We start from the raw sequence: 22800 nt of genomic DNA, 5'->3' as shown, positions 1-22800 counted from the left end.
TCTCGTCTGAAGATGTGTGCATGTGCACACGAGAGCGCTTAGATTTCCAAGCTTAGTTTTTTCCTCTCTGGTATTTTATCACTATTATTATTATTATTATTATTATTATTATTATTATTATTATTATTATTATTATTATTATTTGCAGTTACTGTTCAGCAGCCTCTCACTAGGCATAAAGGAAATTACCAATAGACCCCTGGCTTCCTTCAAGACCCCTGGCTGCCTTCAAGACTCCTGGCTGCCTTCAAGACCCCTGACTGCCTTCAAGACTCCTGGCTGCCTTCAAGACTCCTGGCTGCCTTCAAGACCCCTGACTGCCTTCAAGACTCCTGGCTTCCTTCAAGACCCCTGGCTGCCTTCAAGACCCCTGGCTGCCTTCAAGACTCCTGGCTGCCTTCAAGACCCCTGACTGCCTTCAAGACTCCTGGCTGCCTTCAAGACCCCTGGCTGCCTTCAAGACCCCTGGCTTCCTTCAAGACCCCTGGCTGCCTTCAAGACTCCTGGCTGCCTTCAAGACCCCTGACTGCCTTCAAGACTCCTGGCTGCCTTCCAGACCCCTGGCTGCCTTCAAGACCCGTGGCTGCCTTCAAGACCCCTGGCTGCCTTCAAGACCCCTGGCTGCCTTCAAGACCACTGGCTGCCTTCAAGACCCCTGGCTGCCTTCAAGACTCCTGGCTGCCTTCAAGACCCCTGGCTGCCTTCAAGACCCCTGGCTGCCTTCAAGACTCCTGGCTGCCTTCAAGACCCCTGGCTGCCTTCAAGACCCCTGGCTGCCTTCAAGACCCCTGGCTGCCTTCAAGACTAGTGGCTGCCTTCAAGACCCCTGGCTGCCTTCAAGACTCCTGGCTGCCTTCAAGACCCCTGGCTGCCTTCAAGACCCCTGGCTGCCTTCAAGACCCCTGGCTGCCTTCAAGACTCCTGGCTGCCTTCAAGACCCCTGGCTGCCTTCAAGACCCCTGGCTGCCTTCAAGACCCCTGGCTGCCTTCAAGACCTCTGGCTGCCTTCAAGACTCCTGGCTGCCTTCAAGACCCCTGGCTGCCTTCAAGACCCCTGGCTGCCTTCAAGACCCCTGGCTGCCTTCAAGACCCCTGGCTGCCTTCAAGACCCCTGGCTGCCTTCAAGACCCCTGGCTGCCTTCAAGACTCCTGGCTGCCTTCAAGACCCCTGGCTGCCTTCAAGACCCCTGGCTGCCTTCAAGACCCCTGGCTGCCTTCAAGACCCCTGGCTGCCTTCAAGACCCCTGGCTGCCTTCAAGACTCCTGGCTGCCTTCAAGACCCCTGGCTGCCTTCAAGACTCCTGGCTGCCTTCAAGACCCCTGACTGACTTCAAGACCCCTGGCTGCCTTCAAGACCCCTGGCTGCCTTCAAGACCCCTGGCTGCCTTCAAGACTCCTGGCTGCCTTCAAGACCCCTGGCTGCCTTCAAGACCCCTGGCTGCCTTCAAGACCCCTGGCTGCCTTCAAGACCCCTGGCTGCCTTCAAGACCCCTGGCTGCCTTCAAGACTCCTGGCTGCCTTCAAGACCCCTGGCTGCCTTCAAGACTCCTGGCTGCCTTCAAGACCCCTGACTGACTTCAAGACCCCTGGCTGCCTTCAAGACCCCTGGCTGCCTTCAAGACCCCTGGCTGCCTTCAAGACTCCTGGCTGCCTTCAAGACTCCTGGCTGCCTTCAAGACCCCTGGCTGCCTTCAAGACTCCTGGCTGCCTTCAAGACCCCTGACTGCCTTCAAGACCCCTGGCTGCCTTCAAGACCCCTGGCTCCCTTCAAGACCCCTGGCTGCCTTCAAGACCCCTGGCTGCCTTCAAGACCCCTGGCTGCCTTCAAGACCCCTGGCTGCCTTCAAGACCCCTGGCTCCCTTCAAGACCCCTGGCTCCCTTCAAGACCCCTTTCTGCCTTCAAGATCCCTGACTGCCTTCAAGACCCCTGGCTGCCTTCAAGACCCCTGGCTGCCTTCAAGACTCCTGGCTGCCTTCAAGACCCCTGGCTGCCTTCAAGACTCCTGGCTGCCTTCAAGACCCCTGGCTGCCTTCAAGACTCCTGGCTGCCTTCAAGACCCCTGGCTGCCTTCAAGACTCCTGGCTGCCTTCAAGACCCCTGGCTGCCTTCAAGACTCCTGGCTGCCTTCAAGAGGGAGCTGGACAGATATGTACTTAAAGTCGCTGCCGGATCAGCAGGACTGTGGTTCGTATATTGGACTACTTGCGGACAGCAGTAACAACCTAGTTGATCAGGCCCTTATCCACCGGGAGGCCTGGTCATGGACCGGGCCGCGGGGACGTTGATCCCAGGAATGCCCTCCAGGAAGTCGTGTTGTATTGTGAATTCTTGCATACTGAACACCACGTGTTCTTTCCATATGTTCTCTGCGCAGTTTCTCTGTCTTGTTTACAATGTTTCCCTTTACTTAAAGCATATAAATCTAAGTTATCATTAAAGTTTTAAAAAAAAATTGAGTGAGCAGGTATTTCCGGAGCCTGACACAAGACAGATGATGATTTTCAGCATCTTGTTCACACACACACACACACACACACACACACACACACACACACACACACACACACACACACACACACACACACACACTGAAACCAAGATTCTGAAAACTGGACAAAAAAGGTAAACCTTGCAGGGCATAACCTCGACTCCAACTTATGACGACGTTTGGGACCGACTTGTGACTTGTGACTTGTTAATAATAATAATGATGATGATGATGAAAATAATAATAATAATAATAATAATAATAATAATAATAATAATAATAATAATAATAATAATAATAATAATAATAATAATAATAATAATAATCTTTATTTCTGGCCCGTGGCCAGGTAGGCAATACTCTCGCTTCACAAGCTGAGTGTCCAAGGCTCGATCCCTGGAAAAGGTGGAAACAATGGGCGTGTTTCCTTACACCTGTTGTCCCGTTCACCTAGCAAGCAAGTAGGTACCTGGGTGTTAGTCGACTGGTGTGAGTAGCATCCTGGGGGACATGACTGAGGACCCCAATGAAAATGAGACAGACAGTCCTCAATGATGTACTGACTTTCTTGGGTTATCCTGGATGGCTAACCTTCCGGGGTTAAAAATCCGAACAAAATCTTAAACTTTTCTTACATGTACAAGGTATACAGGCCTAGCTGACATCAGTGACATACTATACAGAAAACCCCCTTGTTATGCAGAGCATTTCGGGCAAAATCTGACCGAAATGTCGTCATATGTTTGAGTATTGTATGTGCGTGTTATATGTGTATTCTGAGAGTAAGTCGTAAACACAAGCCTACCCTTTGAATGCTAATAGTAAGTCAACGAAACATAAATAATTACGTGAACTCTTCTCCAGGCTGAAGGACTGTCCACCTTAAACACTTTTTCTCTTCAAACAGTCGGATGACAACACAAGATTTACTTAAGGTACCGAACTTAGTGTCGCCTCCTAGGATACTACTGACCATGTTGACGTAACTAATGTATTTTCTAAGTTAGTATGTCACAAGATGAGATTAACCTTCATAAAAGACTGGCTTATGTTACCTTACTGAAACCTACTGTGCCGCCTTACAATAGATTCAATGTAGCTATCATAATTAAAGCTTTATATATAACTAAAGCTGATTCGACAAGGCTTTACATATAACTAAAGGTGATATGACAAGGCTTTACATATAACTAAAGGTGATATGACAAGGCTTTACATATAACTAAAGGTGATATGACAAGGCTTTACATATAACTAAAGGTGATATGACAAGGTTTTACATATAACTAAAGCTGATATGACAAGGCTTTACATATAACTAAAGCTGATATGACAAGGCTTTACATATAACTAAAGCTGATATGACAAGGCTTTACATATAACTAAAGGTGATATGACAAGGTTTTACATATAACTAAAGCTGATATGACAAGGCTTTACATATAACTAAAGGTGATATGACAAGGTTTTACATATAACTAAAGGTGATATGACAAGGTTTTACATATAACTAAAGCTGATATGACAAGGCTTTACATATAACTAAAGGTGATATGACAAGGTTTTACATATAACTAAAGGTGATATGACAAGGTTTTACATATAACTAAAGCTGATATGACAAGGCTTTACATATAACTAAAGCTGATATGACAAGGCTTTACATATAACTAAAGCTGATATGACAAGGCTTTACATATAACTAAAGCTGATATGACAAGGCTTTACATATAACTAAAGCTGATATGACAAGGCTTTACATATAACTAAAGCTGATATGACAAGGCTTTACATATAACTGAAGTTGATATAACAAGGCTTTACGTATAACTAAAGCTGGAAAATCTAAAACAGTTGTCGTTTTAAACAAATATAACTAGGATATTTTTACGCTGTTAGATAACAGCCTCTTGATCAGGTTGTTAGGTAAGACACATATGCAACAGTCAGGTATCTTTATTTCGAAACGTTTCGCCTACACAGTAGGCTTCTTCAGTCGAGTACAGAAAAGTTGATAGAAGCAGAAGATACTTTAAGACGATGTAATCAGTCCATCACCCTTGAAGTTTTGAGGTGGTCAGTCCCTCAGTCTGGAGAAGAGTATTGTTCCATAGTCTGAAACAATATGGAGTTGAAGTGACAGGATGGAGCCTATATACCGCCAGGAGGTGAGAAGTTGATAAAGTTGATTTCAGGTCTGTACCAAGATACCCTTGTGAGAATGGCTGGATTTGAGAGGGACCTGACCTTCCAACGACAACATTCTTACCTCTACTAGTGGCCTACATCTCTCCTCCTGGCGGTATATAGGCTCCACCCTGTCACTTCAACTTCATATTGTTTCAGACTATGGAACAATACTCTTCTCCAGACTGAGGGACTGACCACCTCAAAACTTCAAGGGTGATGGACTGATTACATCGTCTTCAAGTATCTTCTGCTTCTATCAACTTTTCTGCACTCGACTGAAGAAGCCTACTGTGTAGGCGAAACGTTTCGAAATAAAGATACCTAACTGTTGCATATATGTCTTACCTAACAACCTGTCGGTATTTTATACCATTTTAATGTTCACCTTCTTGATCACCTTACTTGTTCTATTAACAGTGAACTGAAATCTAACTCCCAGAGGAAATTATAATTTAATCAAACAATTCTTCTCAAGAGGTACATCTCTGCTCTATCTACATGGTTTAGTTAAAACATAAAAGTTGGCAATACTGTAAAAGAGTTCGTAATTTCTGTAGGTTCTGCAGTCTATAGATTATCTAAATGCTTAGTGAAAATATTAACCTCAGTTATTGGGATTGTATTTTCTTCTCATGTGCAAAAAAATATTATCTGTGCTTATGGATAATAGTATCCAAGTGTTGCAAAATGTCTTATTCATTAGCTACGTCGATATTGTTTACCATGGGTAATATGATAGAAGTGTGATACAACAACACCGTGGTATCTTGGTACACGGGAATTCTTTTACAACTTCTTTGCTAGACAACTGTTCAGCATAACTTTTACTGGTGGACCACACTCACCTTTGACGTTGACTCCAGACGCTTCATCCCATCTCTACTCTTAGAGTAAACTCTAAGATCTGTCTACTTGTCTATATAGGCTTTAGGCTTGAGGGACTGACCACCTCCTATTGATGGTAACGGACTGATCGCATTAAAACTACTACTGCTGCTTCCCGAGTTCTACTGCTTTCGTGTATTTGATTGAAGAGACTGTTATGCAGGCGAAACGTTTCAGTAATAGATATCCAAGTGTTGTAAGCATATCACTTGTAATGTGATAAACTTCTAGGCTTTAGCATATCTAATAATATTAAATTCCCTAGTTTTGATGTCGCATCCTTGTTTACTAAAGTGCCAGTAGAGATGAAAGGCTGGAATTCCTTGAAGAAGACATTCCTAAATACAATCGTCCATTTAACACTAAACAGATTATTGATTTGATTAAATCGTGCTTAACAGATGATAAATTTAAGTTCAATAACAATTTTTATTTCCAGATATTTGTTATAGCTATGGATAATTCTTTGTCTCCTGTACTGAGCAACTTGTGCATGGAACATTTTGACACTAAAATACTCAAACATCTTTCCTTCAAATACGAAATGATTGAGGTAAGTGGATGATGCACTTCGTGGTCATTCCATAACGTACACTGTGGAATGTCAGATAAATGGGTTAATTCCATTTCCGGACATAAATATCCAAAGGTCTGTTATAAAATCGAGTTCAATATTTATCGTAAAGCAACTAAAATATGTTCATAAATAGATTATTATTTGATTAACCAAACATTAGTAAATCAAAGTATATTTACTTCTACGTTTCTAAGATCAAGGAATTAAGATTTATAGCCCTGACTTTTATAATGGGGAGGTTAGAAAAATACATGGAACTGTGTCAAGCGTACAATATCGACGATACTTTATTGATAAGGCTTTTCACAAAGCAAAAAAATTAAAGCATTCTGCAAGCAAGACCGTAACACTTGCCAGCACCGCCCTACTGACCAGCACGAGGTGGGCTGCAGGTGTAGTCCAGGGCAGACGCACAAGTATCGTCTCTCCCAGGCTGTCTGCCGTTCTTCCAAGGATACCTGCTTAATGCGATTCTGTCAGGGCGGCTGGCAGGCGCAACAGGGGTGCTGGGTCGTGCTGGGTAGTTAAGATAGAAGTTCTCTCTCGCATGGAAAACATTACAGGCATATTGGTCAACTACCACAATATATATATATATATATATATATACATATATATACATACATATATATACATATATATATATATATATATATATATATATGTCGTGCCGAATATGTAAAACTGGTCAATTAGCAAGAACTCATTTAAAATTAAGTACTTTCAAAAAATTTTTCTTATATGTTTGAAGATATATTTTTTTCATTTATGTTAATGTAAAAATTTTTAATTTTGCATCAAAAGAATCTTAGAAAACTTACCTAACCTTATTATAACAAGAACAATTTATTTTAGCCTAACCCAACTATATATATTTTAGATTTGTTTACAATAATTTAATACTAAACAAACACAACGACATATATTTTTTAAGTTAGGTTTAGAATGATTTTGGAGAAATTATTGCATACACAAATTTTCGCTTGTCCTATATGGGAAGATGAGCGTTGCTATTTAAGCCAAAATCGCAAGTTCTGCCTATTCGGCACGACATATATATATATATATATATATATAAATATGTCGTGCCGAATATGTAAAACTGGTCAATTAGCAAGAACTCATTTAAAATTAAGTCCTCTCTAAAAATTTCTCTTATCCGTTTAAAGATATATTTTTTTCATTAATGTTAATATAAAAAAATTTAATTTTGCACCAAAAGAATCTTAGAAAATTTACCTAACCTTATTATAATAAGAGCAATTTATTTTAGCCTAACCCAACTAAATATATTTTAGATTTGTTTACAGTAATTTAATACTAAACAAACACAGTGAGATATATTTTTTTCGTTAGGATCAGAATGATTTTGGTGAAATTATTGCATACACAAATTTTTACTTGTCCTATTTGGCAAGATGAACGTTGCTATTTAAGCCAAGATCGCAAGTTCTGCCTATTCGGCACGGCATATATATATATATATATATATATATATATATATATATATATATATATATATATATATATATATATATATATATATATATATATACTGTTTGCGAAAAGGATTTGAGAGTTCTGGTTAGCAGTAATCTAATACCATAAGTGTGCTCAGTAAAGCTAACACAATTCTTGGCTTCATATCAAGAAACATAAATAATAGAAGTCCTCAGGTTGTTCTTCAACTCTATATATCCTTGGTTTGGCCTCATTTAGATTATGCTGCACAATTCTGGTTACCGTATTACAAAATAGATATAAATGCTCTGGAAAACGTACAAAGGAGGATCACAAAGTTGATCCCATGTATCAGAAATCTTCCCTATGAGGATAGACTGAAGGCCCTGAATCTGCACTCTCTCGAAAGGCGTAGAATTAGGGGGGATATGACTGACGTGTATATATGGAAGACAGGAATAAATAAAGGGGATGTAAATAGTGTGCTGAAAATATCTAGCCTAGACAGGACTCGCAGCAATGGTTTTAAGTTGGAAAAATTCAGATTCAGGAAGGATATAGGAAAGTACTGGTTTGGTAATAGAGTTGTGGATGAGTGGAACAAACTCCCAAGTACAGTTATTGAGGCTAAAACGTTGTGTAGTTTTAAAAATTAGGGGAAACAAGATACTAGAGTGGAACGAGGAACGTGATTGAAACGACAAAGATTTCTAGAGTGAAACAAGAAACCAGAGTGAAACGAGAAAGATACTAGAATGAAACAAGAAAACAGACTTAAAAAAATTATAGTGCAACAGGAGAAAAAGTGAAACAAATAAGAAACTAGAGAAAAAAGGAAAAAGAATGAAACTAGAACGAAATTAAAAATATGAAACTAGAGTGAAACAAGAGTGGAAATCAAATGAAACACTAGAATGAAATATGAGTGAAACTAGAGGAAAATACGAATGATGCTAAAGCAAAGCGAACGAGACTAGTGAAACAAGATAAAAACATGAGTAAATCTAGTGTGAAACACAAGTGAAACCAGAGTGAAATTAAGAGTAGCTAGAGTAAAAGACGACTGAAACTTGTGTCATACTAGTGTGAAACACTAGCGGAACTGGAATGTTAGACGAGTAAAACTGGTGAAACTAGTGTGAGACGCGAGTAAAGCTAGAGCAAAACGAGTGAAACTCGAGTGAAAATACAGCAGAACACGAGTGAAATTAGCAAAACACTAGTGAAACTAGAGTGAATCACTAGTGAAGAAGCACTTGTAATACTAGTGAAACACTAGCGAAACTAGAGAAAAATACATATAAAATTTTTGTGAAACTGAAGTACAATGCGAGTAACTAGAGTGAAACTAGTGTGAAGAACTAGTGAAATTAGTTTGAAATCCTATTAAAGCTAGATAGGAACACTAGTGAAGCTTCTTGGAAACACGAGTAAAACTAGAGTGAAACAGGAGTGAAATTAGAGTGACATGACTAAAAGTAAATGAAAAAGTGAAACCAAATAAAAACACGAGTAAAGCTAGAACACAACTCGAGTGAGAAAAGTGAAGCTACAGCGAAACTAGTACAAAACACGAGTGAAACTAGAGCAGTACTCGAGGGAAACTAGAGCAGTACTCGAGGGAAACTAGAGCAGTACTCGAGGGAAACTAGAGCAGTACTCGAGGGAAACTAGAGCAGTACTCGAGGGAAACTAGAGCAGTACTCGAGGGAAACTAGAGCACAAGTGTGAAATTAGAATGAAGCACTAGTGAAACTAGAGTGAAATACATGTTGTAGATGAATGGTTCACAGAACCGACATGTTGATAAATTAGACACATATGAAACTCTTAGGTATCTTTATTGAGGAAACGTTTCGCCACACAGTGGCTTCATCAGTCCATACAAAAGAGAATCGTGAAGAACAGGAGAAAAATGAGATAATCAGTCCCTCAACCTTGAGTCGATGTGGTCAGTCCATCAGTCTTGAGGGACTGATTACCTCATTCTTCTCCTGTTCTTCACGATTCTCCTTTGTATGGACTGATGAAGCCACTGTGTGGCGAAACGTTTCCTCAATAAAGATACCCAAGCGTTGCGTATGTGTCTAATTTATGAAATACAAGTGTAAGTAGAGTGAAACATGAATGACATTAGAATAAAACACGAGGGAAACTAGAGTACACGAGTGAAGCTTGTATGAAAAGCGAGTGGAACACGAAAGACAAAACTAGTGTGAAACTAGAGTGAAACATGGTGGGAGAGTGTTAGGAATGTATCTATAACACCTCTTTGACAGGTGTTCAGCACACGAGACAGTTGTTCAGCACACGAAACAGGTGTTCAGCATGTTAGAGAGGTGTTCGGCACACGAAACAGGTGTTCAGCGTGCTAGAGAGGTGTTCGGCACAAGAGAAAAGTGTTCAGCAAACTATCAGCCGGGCTGTGGTTCTTACGCTGGACTACGTGTGGTCAGCAGTAACAGCCTGGCTGATTAGGCCCTGAACCACCGGGAGGCCGAGGGGGCGTTGACCCCCGGAACATCCTGCAGATACAGAGGTGCTTAGCACGCGGGATGATGTGGCAGATCACTTCCTACCCTCTGTTGAAATCACTTATTCCATCCACGACTATATCACCTCTCCCTCTCATATACACACGCACATTATACTATATATACTCATATATGTATATATATATATATATATATATATATATATATATATATATATATATATATATATATATATATATATATATATATATATATATGGATTGTAACAGAACAAAGAGGAATAGACAAAACTGAAGACGTATACCATGGGATTTAATATGTAACATATAGCAATGAAAGAAAAGGCTGTGGGATTATTTGGTTAACGCGGTTTAAAGCCTATCTACTAAACAAGGGTCATTAAGGCTGTATGTAAACTGATGACCACCAGTCAATAAAACTTTAATCCCTAAAACTGGTATATACAAGGAGAGATATACACCTCTCTGTGCATATATGCTACTCTGGAACTAATTTCACACTGAAGGATAAGTAAAACTTGCTATTTTGGCTTAAATAGCAACGCTCTTCTTGCCAAATAGGACAAGCAAAAATTTGTATATGCAATAATTTAGCAAAAAATCATTTTAAATCTAATGAAAAAAATATATTTCACAGTGTTTGTTTATTATTAAATTATTGTAAACTTATATAAAATATATTTAGTTAGATTAGGCTAAATTAAACTGCGCTTGTTATAAGAAGGCTAGGTAAGTTTCCTAAGGTTCTTTTGGTACAAAATCATTAAATTTTATATTAGCATAAATGAAAAAAAATATATCTTTAAATGTATAAGAGAAAATTTTAGAAAGGACTTAATTTTATAATGTGCGTGTGTGTATGAGAGGGAGAGGTGATATAGTCGTGGATGGGAGAAGTGATTTCAACAGGATGATAAGAAATGAGCCATATATACATCGTATAACTTCAGCGGCGAATGCAAGACTGGCAAACCATAAAACAGCACTGAGAATCTTTAACAGAGAATCCTTTAGAACTATATTATTGACAGATGTTAGGCCCATCATCAACTAAATGATCTAACTTCAGAAGCGCAGCCTGGTCAAGCACATGAAGCTCGAAAACGTCTTAAGATTTGCAAATAAATAATCCTAGTATTGAGAGAATTTCACCATAAGATGATATTAGACACGAATTAGAAGAGCAGATAGCTATAGACTAATTAAAAAGACATAGGAATGGGGAAGAGGCCACTTATGCAAGCTGAAAACACAGATGAGACATGAGGATGTTAAGCAGTACCTCTTTAGTGGAGGAAACTTAGAATGAGTTGAAAGAAGTGTTGGAAGCAAATTCAATTGAGTTTCCTTAGTAGGTAGAATATGGCCGAAGCGTAACTAGTAATTGCTGTTGAAGTAGTTTATGACGCAGGGCCAGGAGCTGAGATTCGACCCTCGCAAATATGAACTGGTGAGTGCACAGTAACTCACATACGGAACACCCGTGTACATAACGCACGCGCATACCCCCCCCCACACACACACACATACCCGCACACAAAACACGCAGACACACATACACACACAACATACGTGAGCACACAAGCCGCGCACAAACATACAAAGACACATACACACACACACACACACACACACACACACACACACACACACACACACACACACACACACACACACACACACACACACACACACACGCACACACACACACATCACCGTGGGTAACAGGTGGAACGCCACACAACAAACCACTCATCAGCGGTCAGTGTGTCATCACCATTTCACGGTTTATATGCCCTAAAACATATAAATAATTGAGACCCATCTCCAACGTGGTGTGTCGGGTGGGGAGGGAAGGAGCTGTGAGGGAGAGGATGGGGAGAGTTGGTGTGGGATGGAATAGAGGCAGGATAATGTGGGGAGAGACGGGGAGGGACGGAATGGAGGAGTGATGGGGTGGGGAGGTAGAGTGGTGGGGGATCACTCTGTGAGAGGGAGGCGCGACAGCCATCAACACACACACAATCCTACTCCAATAACGCCTCAGCATTGCTAAAAAATCAACTCCAAGAATTTCGTGATGTTGATGTTCCTCTATAGTAGGTGACGGAGTCGGTGTTTCGGAGTTGCAGGGGGTGTAGGCGTGCGAAGCTCACCACCTCTGCAGCCACAATGCCTACACAAAGGGGGCCCAATGGTCGCACCCTCGCGCCAGCTTCACTGTGTTCGGACGGCGTTCATTAAACCATATTACCAATCCACTCCGCCTCAGACCTCGTGGGTCATTGTTTATCAATTGAGCAGTGGCAGAAGTTGACCGGGAGTGAAATGGAGCCTTGTTTTGGTGGTGAGTGAGCGAGTGAGCGTTTGATTCTCTTTGTGCTTGCACTGGTGGGGGTCATCCAAGAGCCGAGGGATGTACCGTTACTGATGTGTACTGATAACACTGGCTCGCAGGGCCTTTTCTCGCACACTTGCAATGTAAACTGAGGTGTATGGAATCAGTCTCCCTACGGAGGCTGTATTCGATGTTTATAAATATTAAATGTGTATCTGGGCTCATTAATCTTAGGATTAACATGCAAGAAGGACGAGAGAGGACCTGTGGTTGAGTGCTGGACAGGCACTCTGGCGGCGAGTGGTGGAGTTACTGGGCGGCCATGTTGTTGGCCGCGGGCGACCAGTGATGAATGCGTCGGGCCAGTGGACCTGCCTCCAGACACCGTGCACCAACGCACACTCAAACGCTCCCACATTTTCGCTTGATTGGAGCTGTTAATTGGCTATTTATGGATAAAATACTTTGTGCTAGGATGTGGTGGAGGGGAGAAGTGGAATACTGCCTAGTGTGGAAGTGAAACGAAGTGATGGGACCAGTCAAGCTCAGATGTTTTTTACCGAGGAGTAATGAGGACTCTGCATCGCGTATCCTAAGATGGCGAGACCGGTCGGCCCCCGACTAGCCAGGATAATGGCGCTCTGCTGAAACAGGCGGTGTGGCAAGATGCGAATATTGTGGGGCTGGAGCCTGGCAGCCCTGTTGTGGGCTGTGGCGGGGAATGTGGGGCCAGAATACCACAGCCCTGATGACTGTCAGGTCACCTCGCTGGCGGGCACCGACCTCGTCGCCCTCCTCTGTCGACTACGGACCATCAACAGCGAACTGGATGCCACCAACTTCAGCGTCATCCCCACCCGTAACACAGTCAAGCTCAGGATTGAGTGCAGTGACGTGCTTTTTTTTCAAAGTGCGCTTCAAAACAAGAGTTTTGTGAGGCTGAGAGAGCTTCAGGAGCTCGATATTGAGTATTGCAAGATCGGTGAAGTACCGCGGGAGGCATTCCTGGGCCTCACCAACCTGCGGAACCTGACGCTGCGGACCTACAATACCGACTGGTCTGCCATGACTCTCAAGATCTCTAGCGACGCCTTCAGAGAGCAGAGAAACCTTCAGAGGCTTGACCTAGGTGATAACAACATCTGGACGCTGCCCCCAGCACTCCTCTGCCACCTAGAGAATCTCAGGCTCCTCAATTTGTCCCGCAACAAACTGCAAGACGTGACAGTTATGAGTTTTAGTCAGGTGGAGCACATCTGCGCCCCGGGTTTGCGCTCACTCGATGTGTCCTTCAATCACTTAGTAAGTGTTCCGGCATTTGCATTTGCGGCACTCAAAAACTTGCAAATACTCAACATGAGTCTAAATGGCATTAGTAAACTCGAGGATAAGGCTCTGTTCGGTATGTACTCATTAGAAGTGTTGGACTTGTCGGGGAATTTATTGACTGCGTTACCTCCTGAACTATTTCAGGAAAATAAAAGACTAACAAAATTGTATATAAGAAACAACTCTGTGAGTGTGTTGGCTCCTGGGCTGTTTACGGGCTTGAGCCTCCTGCTGGAGCTGGAGCTCACTGACAACCAACTCACCAACACCTGGGTCAACTCCGAGACCTTTACCGACTTGCTAAGGCTCGCCAGTCTCGATTTGTCTAACAACAAAATCACAAGACTCGACGCGGCCACTTTCCGTGATTTAACCAACTTGCAAGTGCTAAAGTTACAACAGAATATGATTGAAACCATTTCAGATAATACCTTTAGTGGGCTGTTTAGATTACACACGTTAGTGCTCTCGGATAACAGAGTCAAAGTGATAAGTGATAAAACTTTGGCAGGTTTGATCGGCCTGCAAGTGCTAAAATTGGATAACAACGAAGTGTTCAGCGTGGACAGCCACGCACTCACTAACTCGACGGAGTTGCAGGAGCTACAGCTTAGTCACAACTACCTTCAGGACGTTCCCAAGCTGGTGCAGAGTTTGGCATCGCTCAGAACCCTCGACCTGAGTGGCAACCATGTAAGTGTTATCACCAACAGTTCCTTTACCGACCTCCAGCACCTCAGTGCCTTAAAACTTGCCGCTAACGTGGTGGAAAATATTACTAAGAGTGTTTTCAAGAATCTTCCTGCTCTTCAAGTGCTTGATTTGGGAAGTAACAAAATTCACACTATAGAGAATGGTGCTTTTGACAATAATAAACATCTTGAGGCCATCAGGCTAGACAATAATGTATTGACAAACGTTCATGGTCTGTTTTCTGACTTGCCAAACCTTCAATGGCTCAATCTCTCTAAAAATCATCTGGAAATGTTTGATTATGCTTTTATTCCTAGAGGACTTAAGTATCTAGACCTTCGCTCAAATTTTATAAACGAACTTGGAAATTATTTTGAAATTGAGAGTCAGTTAAACTTGAAAATAATTGACGCTAGTTTTAATAAGCTGTCAGACATAAGTGCTAGTTCAGTGCCAGACAGTGTTGAAATTCTCTTCTTAAACAACAACCTTATATCTCGAGTACAGCCTTATGCATTCTTTAAAAAGAAAAATCTTACTAGAGTGGATCTCTTTGCAAACAAGATCAAAAACATTGATCAAAACGCCCTGAGACTTTCCCTGATGGACCCTTCTCGTGAGCTGCCAGAGTTCTACCTGGGAGGCAATCCTTTCGAATGTGACTGCACTATGGAATGGCTGAAGACCATCAACAGCCTGGAGGAGACTCGACAACATCCGACAGTGATCGACCTCGACACTATCAACTGCAGACTAATGAACAACAACGCTCTCATCCCTCTCCTCGAGGCGCAGAAATTGCAGTTTCTCTGCGAGTATGAGTCGCATTGCTTCGCCCTCTGCCACTGCTGCGACTTCGATGCCTGCGACTGCGAGATGACCTGCCCCACCAACTGCACTTGCTTTCATGACGAGTCTTGGGCAGCCAATATCGTCGACTGTTCCCAGGCTGGCTACGATTCTGTGCCTGAAAGGATACCAATGGATTCATCTGAAGTGTACCTGGATGGTAATAACATGGACTCTCTCTCCAGTCATACCTTCATCGGGAGAAAAAATCTCAGAGTGCTCTATTTAAATGACAGCAAGGTGGAGATAATTCACAATAGAACGTTCAATGGTCTGAAACTACTGGAAACCCTTTATCTGCACCGTAATTATATCAAGGAACTCAAGGGTTACGAGTTTGAGCACCTTACCCTTTTACGTGAATTGTATTTACATAGTAATGAGTTGCTTTACATACAGAACGCAACATTCTTAACCCTGATCTCGCTTAGGGTGCTGAGGTTAGATGATAACCGTCTCAAAACATTCCCAGTGAGTCTGTTCGAGAAAAACCATAACCTACACTCCTTGCACTTGAGCGAGAACCCGTGGAGCTGTGACTGTGACGATCTGGAGGACATCCAGACCTGGATGCACGGCGCTGGAGGGAGGCTCAAGGACGCAGATAAAATCATCTGCTCCCTCAACAGGTCAGTCGAGGTCATGGTACAAGTGTCCACTTTTAACCTGTCTACCTGTAACAATGATACGGAGACGACAACAATAAGACACGAGGCTTACCTGGACTATGTCTTCCTCCCGACCATCACGCTGGGAGCCTTTGCTCTCCTTCTGACCATCACCCTCATCATTTTCTGCAACAGAAACCGTATGCGAGTGTGGGTGTACGCCAAATACGGTGTAAGACTCTTCTACAGAAGTGAGTACGAAGGGGATACAGACAAAGCTTTTGACGCTTTTGTTAGTTACAGTTCGAAGGATGAGGTTTTCGTGACACAAATCTTGGCCCCAGAGCTGGAGCGTGGCAGTCCGGCCTATAAACTGTGTCTTCACTATAGAGACTTTCCCGTCGGCGCCTATATCACTGACACTATTCTCAGCGCCGTGGAAACAAGTAAACGCACTATATTAATTTTATCGGAGAATTTTATTAAATCCGAATGGTGTCGCTTCGAGTTTCGCTCTGCTCATCACGAGGTGTTAAAGGATCGACGGCGGAGGCTCATTGTCATACTATTGGGTGATGTCCCTCAGAGAGACCTTGACCCAGACATCCGCCTGTACCTTAAAACAAATACTTATCTTAAGTGGGGCGACACTCGCTTCTGGGAAAAATTAAAGTTTGCAATGCCGGACGCTCAGCCGCCCACCAGGAACCACCAGCTTCACTCCCTGGCCTCCCAGCAGCAGCCTGGGCCCAGACCCGTCCCTCTCCACATGTAGCCGAGACACAAGTTCCTCGCCAGCACCACTGTCACCTCCAGCCGTGATCCAGCACACCTTACATCATCCTCCACTCACAGCAGAGACAGCCTCCACGCCCTCCCACTGATACCACCACCTCCAACACAATACACAAAAAGGACTGAAAAAACTCATTTTCTCGCGAAAAAATCTTGGAAATTATTATTTTTTTTGCTTAATAATTTGGAAAAATCAACAGAGGCAGGTGAAGAAGAGGCAGGCGCAACTGGGAGGGACAGCGACGTCAGCTGCTGAGAGGAATCACTGCTGGTGTGTCCTCTGACCCCGGCTCACCTGCCAGAGTCAAGCGTCTGTACACCACGGGATAAGATCTGTCCCCAGCATCAGGCTAAGACACACCACCTCTTGTTCACCATGGAGCGGGGGTGTGGGACCCCCCTGCCCGCCTGCTGCTCACACTAGGGGGAGCTACCCGACCTAGGGGGCATGTGCTTCACTACTCTTGCTCAACCTAGGAAGGGACAGGGGAAGGGAAGACTGATACCTAATGCCCAGCCTATTGTTTGGGAGTGCTCACCCCACTGTGGGAGATTGACCACTCCTCATTATCCCACTGTGGGAGACTGACCACTCATCACCCTATTGTGGGAGACTGACCACTCCTCATCGCCCCACTGTGGGAGACTGACCACTCATCACCCCACTGTGGGAGGCGGACCACTCATCACCAACCCACTGTGGGAGATGACCACTCCTCATCAGCCCAACTGTGGGAGGTAGACTATTGCTTCTCGGCCACTGTGGGAGGCAGACATTAGTCCTCAGCCCACTGGGAAGTGACCACACCTGCTCATCCCACTGTGACAGGCTAACCACTCCTGATCACCCACTGTGACAGGGGCTGGCCATTCTTCAGCCCACTGTCACAGGGGTTTGCCATTCTTCAGTCCACAGTGGAAGGCTCAACACTTCTCGGCCCGCTCTGGCAGGTTAGCTACTCTATCAGCCCACTGTGGGAAGCTGACTACGTCTACTCAGCCCACTGTAGGAGGCAGACTAGGTCTACTCAGCCCACTGTGGGAGGCTGATTACCTCTACTTAGCCTACTGTAGGAGGCTGACTACGTCTACTCAGCCCACTGTGGGAGGCTGACTACGTCTACTCAGCCCACTGTTGGAGGCTGACTACTTCTGCTCAGCCCACTGTAGGAGGCTGACCACTCATCAGCCCACTGTGGGAGGCTGACCACTTATCAGCCCACTGTGGGAGGTTGACCACTCATCAGCCCACTATGGGAGGCTGATCGCTCATCAGGCCCCCTGTTGAAAGCTGACCACTCATCAGCCCACTGTGGGAGGCTGATCACTCATCAGTTCACTGTGGGGGCTGACCACTCCTCATCAGCACACTATGGGGCTGACCACTCCTCATCAGCCCACTACGGGGGACTGACTTCCCTACTCAGCCCATCCCTACCACCAGCGGGGGACTAACAGAGCTCAACCTACAACTAAAGTGTTCACTATTTTGTTAAGTAACAAGTGTTCTGATCAACAAAGATTTTTAAATATATATATATATATATATATATATATATATATATATATATATATATATATATATATATATATGTGTGTGTGTGTGTGTGTGTGTGTGTGTGTGTGTGTGTGTGTGTGTGTGTGACAACGGTATAAGAACTATACTTGCAAGTGAGGTTACCAGTAGAGAAAACTGCATATTGCACAATAACATCAAACCAGTATCCATTAAAGTCACGTCATCCATAGTAACGTTCCTACAATTATATATATATATATATATATATATATATATATATATATATATATATATATATATATATATATATATATATATATATATATATATATACATATATATTAAAGATACGATGGTTATTGTGCAATACTTTAATCTGTTGCAAGAGTGATCGCATGTGTGTGTTCACACTGTCTGTGTTCTGTATGTATTTCATTCCCATGGTTACACCCGTAACAAAGGAAGCATTACGAAATCTTATGATTTCAGTGAATACATTAAACGACAGTGATAACCAGTGCGGGTGTGTGTACGTCTTGCTCTTTTGGTTTCTTGATGCTACTGATGTAAGACCCCTGTGGGTTTGACGCTTATCGAATATATATATATATATATATATATATATATATATATATATATATATATATATATATATATATATATATATATATATATATATATATATATAAATTCTTTTGAAAATCGCTAAGAAAAATTATAAACATTAATACAAACTTATAAATTAATTAGTGTATATATCGGAAATTATTTGTTAAAAGTATGACTAAACATTTTTAAATCAAATTACATCTATCTTAAATAAAAAATTTAAGAAAATGATAAGCTCTAAATGACCCATACGGGTTTAGTGCTTTATTATATGGCTAGTAACATTAATATTATTATTAATGAAGCCTGTCCAAATGAAGGAATAGATCGATTTTTTAAATATCAGAAAACTTAATGTTAAAAGGTAACTAAACAGTTCTGAAAAAAACTGTGTAGATCTATGGAAACTGTTAATTTTGTAGCGTGAGACCAGGTCTGGCAGGCTGGCTGAGACCAGGTACCAGGTCTGGCAGGCTGGCTGAGACCAGGTACCAGGTCTGGCAGGCTGGCTGAGACCAGGTCTGGAAGGCTGGCTGAGACCAAGTCTGGAAGGCTGGCTGGTGACAGTGGCGATAATTCCTCGCAATACTCGTGGCATTTACAATGATAACTTGACACAGTGAGAGAGGAACAGGGGACTCAGCAAGTGGAGTGTTGGGTCAGGACTCGCAGAAATGAACCCGCTGACACTCCTCCTCTCATTCTTGTACATAATACACCCATCGCTTTCTGTACATTGTGCTGTCTTGACCATTGTACGTGTGTGTACATACCATTATTATCCTATATCATATTCTAAACTGCCCTGGTTTGTTGAGCTTATTATTTCGTGTTTTTTCTTTGTTATTGCTTGTCTAGTCAACCGAAATGTTATGTTAATGAAGCGGTATGTGATAATTGAAGTTTATTAAGTTTGATGCCAAATTTATTTGTGATAGTTGAACTATCTTCAAAATGCCCAATTGCCAATTTTCGTGTGCAAAGACAAAAATGTATATGTTGATCTAGTGTTTGTGGTCCCGTGGTTGAAATTATTGAGTCCTCGTTACTACACTTTTTTCCCCAGAAATGTTATCAGCGCAAAGATGTGTTAATAATCTGTGATGATTGATTGTAGATGTATTTATGAGCGTGGATGATGTTATTTATGCTGTGAAGCAGATGTGGGGACTGGGCGAGCCTAGCTGCCAGGCCTACCACGGCCTACCCTGCACTCCAGGCCTATCATGGAATTTATACTATGTTTCGCTAACTGATTCTCTCTCTCTCTCTCTCTCTCTCTCTCTCTCTCTCTCTCTCTCTCTCTCTCTCTCTCTCTCTCTCTCTCTCTCTCTCTCTATCTATCTATCTATCTATCTATCTATCTCTCTCTCTTTTTTTTTTTTTTTTTTTTTTTACACAGGGTTTGACAAGGTTAAGGATCCCTAGCTTTATTGACAGCTATTTACAGGTTAAGGATTCCTAACTTTATTGGCAAGCTAAGAGCTGTTACCTACATCAGCTCATTTGAAAGCATTTTTATTGTTATGAGACATACAAGTAGGAAACAGGATGAAGTTGGAGCCATCTGTGGGCCAGCATTTTCATTTGATCAACTGACTTTATCTCGTTGACATCATTATCCTGTACGAATGTGTTCCATACTCGAGTCATCCTGGGTATGTATGATCTCAGATGGAGTGATGTTCTGGAGAAGGGTACAGCCTCTCGCTCTCTCTCTCTCTCTCTCTCTCTCTCTCTCTCTCTCTCTCTCTCTCTCTCTCTCTCTCTCTCTCTCTCTCTCTCTCTCTCTCTCTCTCTCTCTCTCTCTCTTTCTCTCTTCTCATGGTGGTCATACTAGGGAATAACCCTAGTGCGATCTGGCAATGCCCTGGACATGCCCAGGGCACGACCGTGGCTGGCAGCAGCGGCGTACACCCAACCGCCCCCACCCCACCCCCAATTTCCCAAGCGGGCATCACCCCCCAATACGACCCCCTCCCGCCTCCCCTCCCAATACATTTTTAAACCACATACACAAGACTCACCACCTCCTTCGCCATTACTGTTATCGCACAGCAAAACAAAAAATCTCAAGAAAAATACACAATACACGTGCGTTATCAGAGATTTGCTTTTTGAAAGGCATGTAATAGAGGAAATTGAAGGAGGTGTCGAAACGTTGTATTACTGCCATCACTCTAGTGGTATGACGCACCTCCGCCATGATGCTTCAAAAAAGGCTTCATTCTTGTTGTTTCCATCTGCACCCGGAGTTTTGTGACCTTTTGGAGTTAAGAATCATTATATCAATCTACGCCCGGGCTATTGCTGCTGTTAAAACTATTTTAGAGCCTTGTGTATAGGGCGGTTCAAAATGTATTTTTCCTTTTTTTTTTTGAGTTACCCTTCTGGGGGGAGGAGGGGGGTGGTGGTATCGTCGTGCGTCTGGCAGCGCTACTCGTAAATCGGGTCCCGATGTACGATAACTGGCGTTGCCTGATTCATGGCTTCATGGCATGCCACAGATAACCACTGATGATGATGATGATGATAATAATAATAATAATAATGATTTGAGAATATATTCCTGTATGTAAGAGCAGTGTTCCTCAATGACACGACATTATTAATAAATTCTGTATTCATTTTACACTCCTCCCATAAATCAGTTGGCAACCTCCACTAATAAATTGTTAACTAAATTCTTGAGAGTTTACTTAACCAAAAAGTATATAAGTAAATATATATATATATATATATATATATATATATATATATATATATATATATATATATATATATATATATATATATATATATATATATATATATATATATATATATATATATATATATATATATATATATATATATATATATATATATATATAGGTTATCTGCAGCCTTAATGTCCATCATGCAGTTAATACACTTTCAATTGTTAATCAACCAGCCTTGCAGCGGTAAACCCTTGTGGGTCACTCAGCGTGAGGACGGGTGAAGGCTCGATCCTTCGGCCGCTAACTTTGCTTCGGTGTGTTAGTGATTTTTTTTTTTTTTGCAAACTTATTTAAAATAAAATTTAATTTTTTTAACTAAAAATATGATTATTATTAATATTATTATTATTATCTTAAAGGAATGCTAATGAAAGGTTCTTGATCTAGAGAACTGGAGCTAACCTCCACTTCCTTGGATCAAACTTGCTTTCTATTGCTCATTTGCCAAGATATATATAACTTCCGTATGAGTTTAGCGCTTCCTCAGGAAAACAGTATTAATATTAATAATAATTAAAATGATTATTATTATTATTATCCGTTCAAATTTGTATTGGGTGATACAGCTCCTTGGAAATGGGAGGTAAACAGGTTTGATCCGAGGAAGGGAAAGTTAACTACAATTCCTTGGATCAAAAATTCTTAAAAACATGAAGGCAATATTTAAACTTCTGTACGCAACCTTTCATAAATATGACCCGTACGGGTTTAGCCTTTCCCGTGTGTATGTGTGTGTGTGTGTGTAGTAATCTCATCAGGGGTTGATGGAAGTTTATCAGGGGTTGATGGAGACTTATCAGGGGGTTGATGGAGGTTTACCAGGGGTTGATGGAGGTTTATCAGAGGTAGATGGAGGTTTATCAGGATTGATGGAGACTTATCAGAGGTTGACGCAGATAAATCAGGGGCTGATGGAGGTTTATCAGGGGTTGGTGGAGGTTCATTTGGGGCGTTGCTGAGGTAGGCCCCTGTGTCAGGTAGATCTCTGTTATTTTGCCTCAGCTCATTAACAGACTAAGAGTTATCCTTCCTCAGCTCGTTTTAATGGCAGGTTAGTATTAAAGTGTACTGACTGACTGACATGCTGCTGGGTAGACACCCAGCAGCATGTCAGTCACCTCAGTCTGGTACCTATTTACTGCTTAGTTGACAAGGACAGCAGGTGTAAGTAAACTATTAC

General features: G+C 42.2%; 1 protein-coding gene across 1 annotated transcript; it reads left to right on the top strand.

Moving 5' to 3' along the window:
- The first annotated feature begins 11987 nt into the window (after positions 1 to 11987).
- LOC128696513 (toll-like receptor Tollo) lies at positions 11988 to 18235 on the top strand. The gene has a single exon (XM_053787793.2). It carries the CDS (start codon positions 13123 to 13125, stop codon positions 16708 to 16710), a length of 3588 nt encoding a protein of 1195 aa, XP_053643768.1. The 5' UTR covers positions 11988 to 13122; the 3' UTR covers positions 16711 to 18235.
- Positions 18236 to 22800: the final 4565 nt, after the last annotated feature.

Source organism: Cherax quadricarinatus, chromosome 47 (assembly GCF_038502225.1).
Source record: "Cherax quadricarinatus isolate ZL_2023a chromosome 47, ASM3850222v1, whole genome shotgun sequence".
In the NCBI taxonomy this organism is placed as follows: domain Eukaryota; kingdom Metazoa; phylum Arthropoda; class Malacostraca; order Decapoda; family Parastacidae; genus Cherax; species Cherax quadricarinatus.
This window is presented reverse-complemented; position numbering and strand designations above follow the sequence as displayed.